This window comes from Garra rufa, chromosome 15 (genome assembly GCF_049309525.1).
Source record: "Garra rufa chromosome 15, GarRuf1.0, whole genome shotgun sequence".
Taxonomy (NCBI): domain Eukaryota; kingdom Metazoa; phylum Chordata; class Actinopteri; order Cypriniformes; family Cyprinidae; genus Garra; species Garra rufa.
Genome location: NC_133375.1, coordinates 7,421,495 through 7,434,567, shown reverse-complemented (window position 1 = coordinate 7,434,567; position 13,073 = coordinate 7,421,495). Strand labels below are relative to the sequence as shown.

At 37.1% G+C, this 13,073-nt stretch overlaps 1 protein-coding gene across 1 annotated transcript in view; it reads left to right on the top strand.

The window, feature by feature from the left end:
• Window positions 1-237: 237 nt before the first annotated feature.
• The window catches only part of LOC141287079 (cytosolic acyl coenzyme A thioester hydrolase-like), a 47,303-nt gene continuing 34,467 nt past the window's right edge, over window positions 238-13,073 (top strand). The window contains exons 1-2 of the mRNA XM_073819212.1: window positions 238-259; window positions 7,213-7,330. Coding sequence (XP_073675313.1) covers window positions 238-259; window positions 7,213-7,330 — 140 coding nt within the window. The remainder of the gene's footprint in view (window positions 260-7,212; window positions 7,331-13,073) is intronic.

Below are 13,073 nucleotides of genomic sequence, written 5' to 3'. Positions count from 1 at the left end.
ACTCAGCCGGGAAATCAGGAAATTCGGCCATCTCGGCCGGGAAATCAGGAAATTCGGCCATCTCGGCCGGGAAATCATGAGCGGCGGCCATCTTGCATGCTGGCACTGGCGTAGCAGCCTTCTTGCGTGCAGACTCAGGCTTTTCGGCCGTCGGTACTGGGCTGAGGGCGACTATGGAGTTTTGGAGGATTTCAGGACGTATAGGGCCGAACAGGCGGTCTGAGAGGTTGGACCGGTATGTCGCAGTTCTTGGCTTCGGGTGAGCTGGCACAATGTGGCGTGTTTCTGAGGGGACTGGACAAGACGTCTGACTTGTATTCTCTATTTTTCCTACCTCGAAATTAGAGCAGTTTAAATAAAGAATGAAATTAACCAATTCGACAAACGGGAAATCGTGATCAGGGATATCACATTGAATAATGTCAGTGTCCAGCCCCGACAGAAACACAATACTGAGAGTAGTATCGGGCCAGCTCACCAGATGGTAAAGCTCAATGAAATCTGCAACATACCGTTCCAACTCTCGACCGCTCTGCCGCAAACTCCACAGCCGTCCCCCAGCCGTCATCTTTGGGTCGGTCATTCTGTTACGTGATGTGCTGGTTTGACGAGACGGGAAGCAGGATTCCAACAATAATGACTTTAATTAACTTCTTGAAACGAACAAGAGACATCCACACACAAGGTAAACATAATAAATGACCGACAATAGACTGAACTCAAAGACAGACTTATAAAGCAAACTAATCAGGAGACACAGGTGATACAGATAATGAATGAACAAGGACTAAACCAAATGATTACAAACAGACGGGGGAAGACAGAGGGAGAAACCAAATCAGAATAGTGCAAACACAAAGGCAAAAGACATGAAACATAAGGAGACATGTAACAGCGTTCATACGTCTTCGTGAGCGGCACGGCATACCAGGTGAAAACAAAGCCTAAGGTGACTGAACCAACCTGTATATTTTGTGTTGTGGATGCTGATAGCCAGAATGATATGCCAGTGGCCTGGCATCCCCAACAGGCTTTTTAACTAGCTTAGCAAGACAAGGTTTACTAGACGGATCATGCTTGTCAGCTAAGTTTTGCTGGTCAAGAGCATGCCAGTAAAGCATCTAGAGCAGTTTGAACCAGCTTATAGTCATACAATGGACTACACACTACATTCTTAAAAATAAAGGTGCTTTAAAAGGTTATTCACAGCGATGCCATAGAAGAACCATTTTTGGTTCCACAAAGGACCATTCAGTCAAAGGTTCTTTAAAGAACCATCCCTTTATTACCTTTTTATAATCTGAAGAACCTTCTTTCACCACAAAGAACCTTTTCTGAAACAAAAAGGCTCTTCTGATGTTAAAGGTTCTTTATGGAACCATTTAGACAAAGAGGTTCTTCTATGGCATTGTGAAGCACCTTTGTGTAGGGCTGCTCGATTATGGCAAAAATCATAATCACAATTATTTTGGTCTATATTGTAATCATGATTATTTAACACGATTATGAGTGGGTCCAGAACTTTATATGATTGATTAATTTAAAGATAGCAATACAATTTAAAAAAGATACTGTGACGCAGCCATTGACTGATCCGGAGGCGTGGGATCCATATGCGATACTTTATTAACAAAATCCGAGTAACAGGCCAGGTTCAATACAGATAATCCAAAGAGTAGTCAAAAGTCCAGGCAGAAGGTCAATAGGCAGGCAGCGAGAGTTCAAACAACAAATAAACAGTCCGGTTGGTAACAGGTAATCTAGATAGAGAATAACGCTCAGGATTGATAGTCAGGCTAACAAAACTTCACAAAGAACAAGCCAGCATGGCGCTCTATAAATGACCAACAAAGGGGAAGTGAACCGGATGACCCAGAACCGGAAGTGGGAGTCCCAGGCACGGGATTGTGGGAAATGTAGTGAGTTAAATGTCCGGAGATGGTTCCCGCTGGCGGCGATTAGAGGGAGTCACAGAGACCGCACTTGTGACAGATACAAATTAAACAGTTTTTTGGAAATTTAATTAAATTAATTGAATGGAAAATAGAACAGCATAGTCTTCACTGTAAGAAATAAACATGCTTTGTTTCTTATAAAAACTACAAAAGTCCCTCCATCAAGAGCAGTGAGTGATTTTGTCTTTGTCTTTTGTTTTTTGAGTAACATTAAGCACAGAGACGGCAGAAGGAATATTTCTTGTATATTACTGTTACACAAGTATTTTCTTTCTCAACTGTTTATGGTAATTTGAGACATAACTGACGAAGGTTTACACGAATAATCACTAAACGCGCATTTTGACATATATTTGCATGTATTTGACCGTTTAGGCATGCATCTTAAGCTAAACGTTCACTTTACTTTTCCGTGTTCTGTTCCATCTCTTAATGCATGAACAAAAGAGCGCAAATTCTCTTCCGTGCTTTTAAAAACACAACATCAAATAAACATTAATAAATCAAGCAAGTCCCATTTTTTGCAAGTCACGTTACATGATTTTACTGATTTGCATGTGCAGTTGGGCTTTTATAGACGAGCGAATGCGCACAAAGGGGGCGGAATCGGGACAATAACCGTTTTATCTCGATTATTGTATTTTCATAATCGTTTGAAGACGAAATCAAAATCGAAACTGAATTTCGATTAATTGCACAGCCCTACTGCACACTAAAATTGCAGCTTTTTAAGAAAAGAATCCAAGAAAAATCATATCAGGTCTTTTTTCCACCTTTAATGCAACATTAAAACAAATTAAATGTAAGTAACAAATATTAAAGGGGTCATTAACTGCTTTTGTTTTTTTTGTTTTGTACTGTTCTCTTATGTACACAGCTAAAATACATGTAATGCATTTCTAATTACATTACATAATATGACATAAACATAAGTTACTTAAAATAAAGTGTATCAAGATTGTACTTAAGTGTACTTCATGTGTATCTATACTGTACACCTTATCCAGCTGCACCATAGTTTAACCCACCAGTAAGCAGCTTAAATACATGTAATACCTTTCTAATAACATTAAAATTACAGAATATTACACATGCATAAGCTACTTAAAATAAAGTTTATCAAGATTGTACTTAAGTGTACAAGTAGCTGTGTAACAGACTTGTCTGTTACATATGTGTAACAGTAGCTGCCTATTACATCTACATAATTACAAACTGTAAGCACAGGCTGTTCCATAGTTACATGATAAGTACATTTTGTTTCATTTAAGTACCACAGCAAGTACTAAGTACTTAACTAGGTAGTTACTCTGTTTTATGACACCTTAAAATAAAGTGTTACCGTAAAAAGTCATAGGTAATAGTTAATAGTAAAAACTGGTCCCCAAATGGATGTGTATTCCTTATGTTCCTATTTGTTCATTGCATGAATTTTGTTGATTTCTGTATTACATTAATGTGGTAAAATATCTAAACTGATTTTACTTAAAAGTTGCAATGTTAACAGAGGAATTTAGACTTTTCATATCCACTGTAGATTTAAAAAACCATGAATAGTTCCCAACTCCGGTTTGACAAGACTGATAGTGTTGAACCACACAAGATCAGGTGTGAAAGCTTGCAGAAGGAGCCTCTTGCCTGACAAAACTCATAATCTTAAGTTAAAAATGGCCCCTGTTATGAAACTTGTGCAAAATCTCAGCAGCCATTTCATGCTTCTCCCATGTGTTTACACCACTGCACATCCAGAGATGACGCTTTCTCACTAGCTGAGATTTGTGAAGAAGCTTTGCCACAAATTGTCAAGAGAGAGTTTTTGAGGGTAGAGTGTGCTTTCAGTGCCATGTGTAAATTGAGGGAATCTCACTTGGAGATGAGAGTCCCCAGGGTCCATCGCTAAAACCAGCTCATACAGTGATCCAGAGTAGTCAAGTCTCTGCCTGTTTGGTGTCAGGGGAGCTTACAAAACATGCATTGATGCTGTGAATTGCAAGTCATCTTGGTCTAGAAATATTCCTGGGAGTGTCATTCTGTTCTATATCTGTGCTATCTGCTGACCCTCTTGCTAAATTAATCATCCGTTTTAGGATTTTTCTTGCTTAACACCCAGTTTCCAATACTTAACTCTCTCACAGCTTTCTACAGTATTTGGTTATGATGCTTCGATGAAAAGATACAGTTTTTTGCAACCGCATTAGCTATGTCAACCACTTTTCCCTGATCTAATTGATTTTCATTGATCTAATGACATTTGGAATGGCCTAAGGGTCATTACAAAGGTCATTCCAAGGAAACATTGGGATGCCATGTGTGTGCTGTGTTCCCATGGTATACTACACTCTAAAAAATAAAGGTGCTTCACGATGCCATGGAAGAACCTTTTTTGTCTAAATGGTTCCATGAAGAACCTTTCTGTTTCACAGAAGGTTCTTTGTGGCAAAGGTTCCTCAGATTGTAAAAAAGTAAGAAAGAGATAGTTCTTTAAAGAACCTTTGACTGAATGGTTCTTTGTGGAACCAATAATGGTTCTTCTATGGCATCGCTGTGAAGAACCATTCAAAGCACCTTTATTTTTAAGAGTGTACTAACACACTTAACAAGATACTTAAGTCACATTTTTTCATAATTTTTTTTTTGTTTAGCATGAAAAAACTAATTTGCATGTCTCCATTCATCACTGTTACACTGCAATTTGTTACATAATAATAATAATAATAATAATAATAATAATAATAATAATAATAATAAAATTATTCTGTTTTAATCATCTGTTGGTTGCAGTTGTAATGTCTACATTGTACACCAAACTAATGAAAGTCCCTTAGGACCTGGAACAATAGATATGGTCATTAAAGGCCTTATATCACATACAATATGTTTCCATTCTTCTCTGTTCAGAAGATTTACCTCAGGCCAGATATTTTTCAAAGCCGCAGCAGCAACATCTTCCATATATTTCCTGATTTAGTGGCCATACATAGTAGTCTTAACACCCAGACTGTTCATACCAATACTACTTCTCAGCAGTTGGTAAAATACATATTAGCTGTTACAAAACCTAGTGATTTTATTAGGTGTGTTGGTTGATACATACCTAATTGATTGATTAATTGATTGATTGATTCATTCATTCACTATAGAAACCTATCTAAATAGTTTGGTCTAATAAAAAAAAAAATGGGTGTGTTTACCGAATATTAGTGTTGCAGTTTTTTTTTACATTATGCATTTATGATTAGATTAGCATGTGCTAAACACTATGAATTGGGTCTTGGCTCATTGCATGTTTGCTAGACAGCAGATCTGTTGAATGGTTTGGGAACCATGTACATGACCCCTTCCTCGATGACATCATTATATCATTACATAAAAATTTAGTGTGAAAAACTCTACAATACTGTAGTAACCGTACAAAACTGGTTTAACACACATTGCCATATATTTTAAATAAAAGTATGGCAACCACGGTATGTTTTTGCAAGAGGAACCAAAATTTTATTGGCTCACAGTAGCATGAGCTTTCCAAAGTTCAGGTTTTGTTATCACACAGTGTGCCTTGGAAAAGAGTTTCCTAAATGTTAGACATGGCATGAATTACAGATTTTATTTTTAATTAGCATTTAAGTTGGAAGTTTTAAATGTATATGGACCAAATATTTGAAATATATGATGCTCAATGTTATGTAATTCCTTTAAAAACGTAAAAATGAAAGCAACATATGTTAAAACTGTCAGGATGCGTCCAGAAACGGGAGGAGACGAAGGAGTAAGTGAATGATATTTAATAATACCACCAGGCAAAACACAACAAAAAACAAAATACACTGAACCGAGCAAAACAAAGGAAAACTTAGGAAATATGGGCACAACATCCAAATACAACATCGCCGGATAAGGAAACAATGCAAACAAACCAACTTATAAGGTGTCGACTAATCACATGGACAGGTGGTGGCAAATGATCTAATTAAGGGGAGGAAGTACCAAATATGGTCAGGGAGGAACCAAAATAGCCAAAACAATAGGGGAAACGACGGGAGAAACCAAAACATATCAACAAAGGGGGAAAGACACTAAGAACACATACTGTACAAAAACCGTCCATGAATCCTGACAAAAACACATAGTATATTCAGTGCAAGCCACATCAATTTCAAGGCAACAGTTCAACCAAAAATGAAAATTCTGGCATTTATTTACTTCATTGCAGCTCTTAAATGTTATCCCCCACGATCCACATTCAGACTTGCATGTCACTTTCATCAACACTTTTAACACTTGTTAGTGTCAATCATGCCTTGACATGCCAATTTTGAATCTGAATGCAACCCAAAATAAATTTCAGAGCTTTGGCTAATGGGACAGTTATAAAGGAATCTCTATGTTCCGTACACAAACCTATTGGAATGGGTTTGGACAGTGAAATAGTGAAATTTCCAAGTTATACAGATATTGTGATTCAGAACAAGTGGTCTGATTCTCCTGAGACTGTCGGTGACCTGTTCTGCCCAGAGACATGTATAATTCATAAAGCACTGAACTTTGTCCCAGCCATGCACTGTGCAATTTATATGATTGCTGTTGCAGTGCTTAGTAAGCAGTAATCATACTGCATCATTTTTGCTTTAATGTAATTTTCTGTCATATAACATCAGGTTTTGCGTTTCACTGCCAAATGAGTATATTTAGTATGAAGATAGGAATGCCATTACAGCCAAAACAGTGCTGATAATGAGGGATGATAATGAAATGGACTCTCGGCTATTAGCTTGCATTAGCTTTTATGTCCCTGCTGCTGCTTTGTGAAGATATTATGCTGTTGGTTCTCTTTTGGCTTTAAATGGTAGCATTTCACACATTTAAATGTCACTGCAACACTGTCATAGCAGTGGATATCAGTTAGGCATCAGCCGTCCAGTCTGACACTGAGCTCTTGTCATGACAACAGGGCTATTTAAGAGTCAAAGCAATAATATTAAGTAAAAAATGTAGTGTTGATCCTGTTTAGTGTTTTTCCTGTTGAACATTAAAGTAATTTGGCTCTTTATTTTGAGGTCAGAGGATGTTTACTGCACATATGTATGCAGTGGATTTTGTTTATGTATGCGCTGTCAGCAGGAGATCATGACTCTTATTATCACAAGTGTCTTTGCATTTTCTTTCAGCAGGACCAACAGTTCACATGAATGACCTTTGAATGGTTTTTACTCTGATTGTAAATAAGATTGTAAATTGCCCTGATATCTTTCGTCCTCAGGTGTGACCATGAAGCTGATGGATGAGGTGGCAGGGATTGTTGCTGCTCGTCATTGCAAGACCAACATTGTGACAGCATCTGTGGATGCCATTAACTTCCATCGTAAGATCAAGAAAGGTAATTAAAAAATATATGCAGTGGGGAAAATAATTATTTGATCCCTGCTGATTTTGTATATTTGCCCACCGACAAAGAAATGATCTGTCTATAATTTTAATAGTAGGTTATTTTAACAGTGAGAGACAGAATAGCAACAAAAAAATCCAGAAAAACATTTCAAAAAGGTTGAAAAAGTGAAATAAGTTTTTGACCCGTTTACAAAACATGACTTAGTACTTGGTGGCAAAACCCTTGTTGGCAATCACAGAGGGAAGACATTTCTTGTAGTTGGCCACCAGGTTTGCATACATCTCAGGAGGGATTTTGTCCCACTCCTCTTTGCAGATTCTCTCCAAGTCATTAAGTTTTGAGGCTGACATTTGGCAACTCATTTCTTCAGCTCCCTTCACAGATTTTCTGTGGGATTAAGGTCCGGAGACTGGCTAGGCCACTCCAGGACCTTAATGTGCTTCTTCTTGAGCCACTTCTTTGTTGCCTTGGCCGTGTGTTTTTGGTCATTGTCATGCTAGAATAACCATCCATGACCCATTTTCAGTGCCCTGGCTGGCTGCAATGCCCTGGCCCAGACTGTACATGGCCCTGTCCATCATCCCTTTGATGTGGTGCAGTTGTCCTGTCCCCTTAGCAGAAAAACACCCACATAAAACAGTGGAAACAACTTAAAATACACCATAATTGTTGCTTATAAAGATAAGAGTAATTCATCATTCAGAACTGTAAAGGGTCTACTTTTGTTTGTGTGCACTCACAATATTAACAAAACATTGCGCTTTTGCAAAATAAAGAAAACAATCAGGATGTTCTTTCTGCCATCTCGGTCTTGAACAGAAGCACTTCACAATGATGAACCAAAACTCAGTGAATACTTGCCTTACAGACATGATAAATATATCTATAGAAAGCTTTAGATGACTACTTTAAAATATAACCAATCGAAAACAAAAACCCTTTCATTATGTAATCCTTAAAGATGCATTTCTTTCTAATGGTTTGTACAAGAGAAGATGAGTGAGTCAGGATCGTCAGCTTCATCTTTGCAAGACATTTTGAGAAGAACATTTGTTTATATTGTCATTCTGTAAGTACAGTGCTTGTATTGTACTGTATGTAACAAAGAACGGAAGAAAACAACAGCCTCATTGATATTCAGTGCATGTGTAATAGACAACACTGTGGCTACGCATAATTTCACCAAAGCAGAAACTCTTCATCCTTGCACTATAATAAACTGAGAGCTTGACCCAGCCTTCCTCAGAATGCATGAAGCTTTGAGGTTTACTATTCTTTCATATTAAATGACTGAGCAAAAATGAATTATTCATTCCATTTATTATTATGCTTATTGCTTTCTCCATTCATTCAGTACTCATCTGACTCATTCATGTTTGCATACTCTAAAACATTTTAATGTGCTAATTCTATGAGACTTGACAACAAACCCATGTTCTGTTATAGAGGTGTGTAAATATACAAAAGGCACATTCTTTCTAGTGTGTTCTAAACTAGAAACTTGGCACATACTCAAAGCCATTTGTGTCTTTCTGACATGAATGTGGTAAAGCTTTCAGGAATTTAAATTATTTAGTTTTATCAGCAGCTATTTTCGTTGGGTCATAACTCTTCAGCGTTCATTTTTACATCAGTAGCGTCACCAAACAGAATTGCAACAATAATTAAAACATCTGCAGTTGGCAGGGCAAAGATATAATCCCAAACAAAACTCTGCCTGGCTAGTCAAATGTTCAGTGGGAAAGAGCAATGATCTGACAAAGTCTGCATCGTACTCTGGAAGAGGAAATGGTTGTGTAAATGTTGTCAAAAAGACACTGCAAAGAGTGAGTATAGTCCTGTGGTGCTCGCTTACAGGAGTCCTGCCAGTAAATGTAGTCTTACATGTTGATTAGTAGCACTGCACCATGTTTCAAGGAATAGTTCAAGGTATTGTGATATTTTTCTATTCAGTTTTTTAAAACGCTTAAAACCACCTTACAAAAACGGTCACACTTTATAGTAAGTGGCCTTAACTATTATGTTCTTAGAGCAAAAAATAAGTACAATGTACTTAATGTGGCCATATTACATTGAAAAACACTTTTGCTTCTATTAAGGTGGGATATGGGTAAGGTTAGGGACAGGTTTGGTGGTATGGGTAGGTTTAAGAGTGGGTTAGGGTGTAAGGGATGGGTCAACAGTGGTAATTACAGAAATTAATTACAAATGTAATTACATATAGGTACAATGTAAAACATGTACACAATAAGTAAATTGTAACAAATGATTCATTTAAATGTAAGTACATAGTAGTTAAGGTCACCTAATGTAAGGTGGGACCCAAAAAACATTACCAAACATTTTCAAAAAACAATTTGGGAACATTTTAGATTAGGACACACCTATTCATTATTAACTAAGAGTTTTCCCTCATTAATCTCTTAATTTGTTGCTTATTAATAGTTAGTAAGATAGTTGTTAAGTTTATGGTATAGGATTAAAGGATCTAGAATATGGTTATGCAGAATAAGACATTAATATGTGCTTTGTACGTACTAATAAACAGTAATATGCATGCTAATAAACAACTAGTTAATAGTGAGAATTGGACCTTGAAATACAGTGTTACCAACAATTTCATTTTTTTTTTCATTTTTTTTTTTTAATCAGATTTATTTTTCACTTTGCAGAGTTGAGATATTCCTCTTTTGTTTTCTGTGTGGCTGGATGGAAGGGTGGCTTGTGTGACTAGGATAAAGATTTTCTGTTTATGCTGTGTAAGGGAATGCGCGTGTTGACTGTCTGTGATGATGCACAGGGTTGATTATTTCCAGATGTCCTAGTTGCTGTATTTCAAACATAAGCATCCCTTCCTGGAATCAGTGAACTCAAGTTAGCGCAAACTTTAATGCTTTAATGGCTTTAATGGCTGTAATGGTTAGGTCAACTTTGTGGCATGCTTTAAACTTGTCTTACACTGTTCCCGGCACCCTTATATAAACGTCATAAGTGGGACTATTCATAGGCTGCTCAGCAATTCTGTACTGAGACAACCACATGCAAGCATTCTCTGGTAATTCATGTACAGGAATTAAAAATCTGGGGATTTTCCCTCTGGTATCTGAAATTACAAACCTCACTGTATACAGTATATAAAAAATAACAGGGAGCTGCACAGTAATGTTGCAAACAAGTGTTTTACATCATATTGTGGATTTTAGCACAGCTAAACACTTGATTATCCACTGATGAGGATGTCAGATGACACTTCTGTTTATCAGCAGGTTAATCAGCTACAGTTATAATTGCTGATGCTGATAATGAGTATTTTGGTATTTATTATCATCATGCTGATTACAAAACAAACAAAAGAGGTCATTGCATTTGGTATTATTTTTTATACTTTTGACAAATAACTTTAAAATTATTAGATGAAAACCTCAAAACTGTGCCTCCATCCTGAGTTCTCCTTTTATTGCATATTTCTCCCACTCGGTGGTTTTATATGATCAAATATAATCAGCTTAAAAATTGTTTATGCCAAGTTCCTCAAACTCAATGTAATTTGTTGGTGAAACAATTATACATTATTGTAACTCAAAAATATTAATGTAAACTATTCATTCATTCATTGTTTTTTATAATGTAGGAATCACAAATTGTCTTTTTGTTGAAAGTAAGAAATCTACGGAGCCCCTAAAAGGTCATGGTGGTGGTTGGAGAAAATTTCGGGGTGGTGGAAAAAAATCAGGGTGAGAGAAATTAATTTAAATATTTTTTGTGTTCTCTCACAAAACTTTTGCGTTCCCTCTTTATACTCGAGTCCAAGTTCAAATAAAGCTCTATGAACCACTCCATTGTGAACATTTGGAGCTGTATGAACCACTGCAAAATGTAAAGTAAACAGGAAGTGTTTGTGCGAACTCAACTGGTTTTGCGAGAGAACGCAAAAGTTTTACGAGGGAACAACATTTTTGCGAGATAACGCAAAAGTTTTGCGAGGGAACGTAAATATCTTTGCGAGAGAACCCTTTTTTTTTTTTTTTTTCACACCCCAAATTTTTTCCAGACACCCCAAATTTTTTTTCCAACCACCCCTGATAATTTTTTTTTTTTTTACCACCATGACCTTTTGGGGGCTCCGTAGAAATTAACTATAGTTTGTTATTTAGGAGAATAAACACAGACTAGCTTTGCTATGGCCAGTACTGTTGAGGTTAAAATGCTATATATAACATGCATATAATACATTAATAACATATAAGGAAATCTAAATATTAATTCTGCTCACAATTCTTGCCCCGCAAGAGATTTCATCATGCTATTTTATTTTAATGAAAAGGATGGCATTTGAGATTTGGGGGCAGAATAGGAACATTGAATACTCAAAACCTATACATTTTTTAATAGATTATATATGTCTGGTGTTCTATAAGCCAACTGTTCATTTTTCCTAAGAGACCAGGTGAACTGACCGGAAAGACAGTGAAGGAACGATAGAACAAAATAATATATCTGCCCTCAGGCTCTGTTTCCATGGAAATAAAGATTAGACGTATACATCAAAGAGGGCAGGAAATGGACCAACTTCAACAAGGAAATGAACAATTTCAACATCCTCTTTTTCCCAGCCTTGTTCTAAGCGACAAATTGCCATGAATGCTTTTTAAATGGCCAAGATCCACTTTTCTACACTGTAACTAGCAATTCAGAGTCCCGAGGTCTTATTAAGCCATTCTCCATCTACCTCAGGGCTCCATTAAATGCGTAAAGGTACATTTAAGCATTCTTTTTTCCCAGAATCCATTAAGGGTATATGGTATATAGGGGATAATGAGGTCTGTCCATTCCTGTGCTGTGTTTAATATAGCCTGGTGTCAAAGCCGCAACACTGTGAGGGCCAGTGAAAAAAAAAAAAAAGAAAGTAAGTGATGCTCTGAAAAACCTTGACGAATCAGATCAAAGTCGTCGGATAGAAAGCTGCAAGCAATAATTGTTTGTTTGGAGGGGGCTGCAAGTGACACATGCTCACCCTCACCCACAACAACCTTCTGCACATTTACGCAGCCTAATTAATTCTCTCATTCTTCATGCAGACTGGAATTTTTTTTTATCTTTATTGTGTGTTAGTTATAAGCTTTACAATTAAAATGTATAAGATGCACACTACATTACATCAGTGGTTGCCAACTGGTAGGCCACAACCCAAGAGCAAATTCTGATCAGATCAGAGCTTGTCTGGTTTCAGACAGCAGAGAAAAATAATACTTAATGCGATTTTAAAAATGCTACAAAAATGCAACCAAATTCTTGTCACTTGGTAGAATCTAGGCATAGAATGGAAAACTGTTTACCATGGCATAGTTGAATAATAACAGTTCTGTACATGGACATGACATACCGTGAGTCTCAAATACCATCGTTTCCTCCTTATATAAATCTGGTGTTTGCAAAAGACCACTGAAAAATAGGCCAATTCCAACATAACAGCGACTATTACGTAATAGTCGCGATCGTTAATACTTATGCCCCCAACATTTGCATAGCCGAATCATCAGAAGTTCTGCAGCTAGGCTATTGTGAGTAGGGCTGCAACGATTAATCGAACGATGTTGTGAGGCGCGTTTAGTCAATGAAGCCGGTACTTTGATTAGTAGTAAATCCCCATCACGTGCGTTCAGCTGGAGCGCAATTCATACACCCCAGCCTTAAATCACTGACAAGCCACGCCAAATCGCGCTCGAAAATCG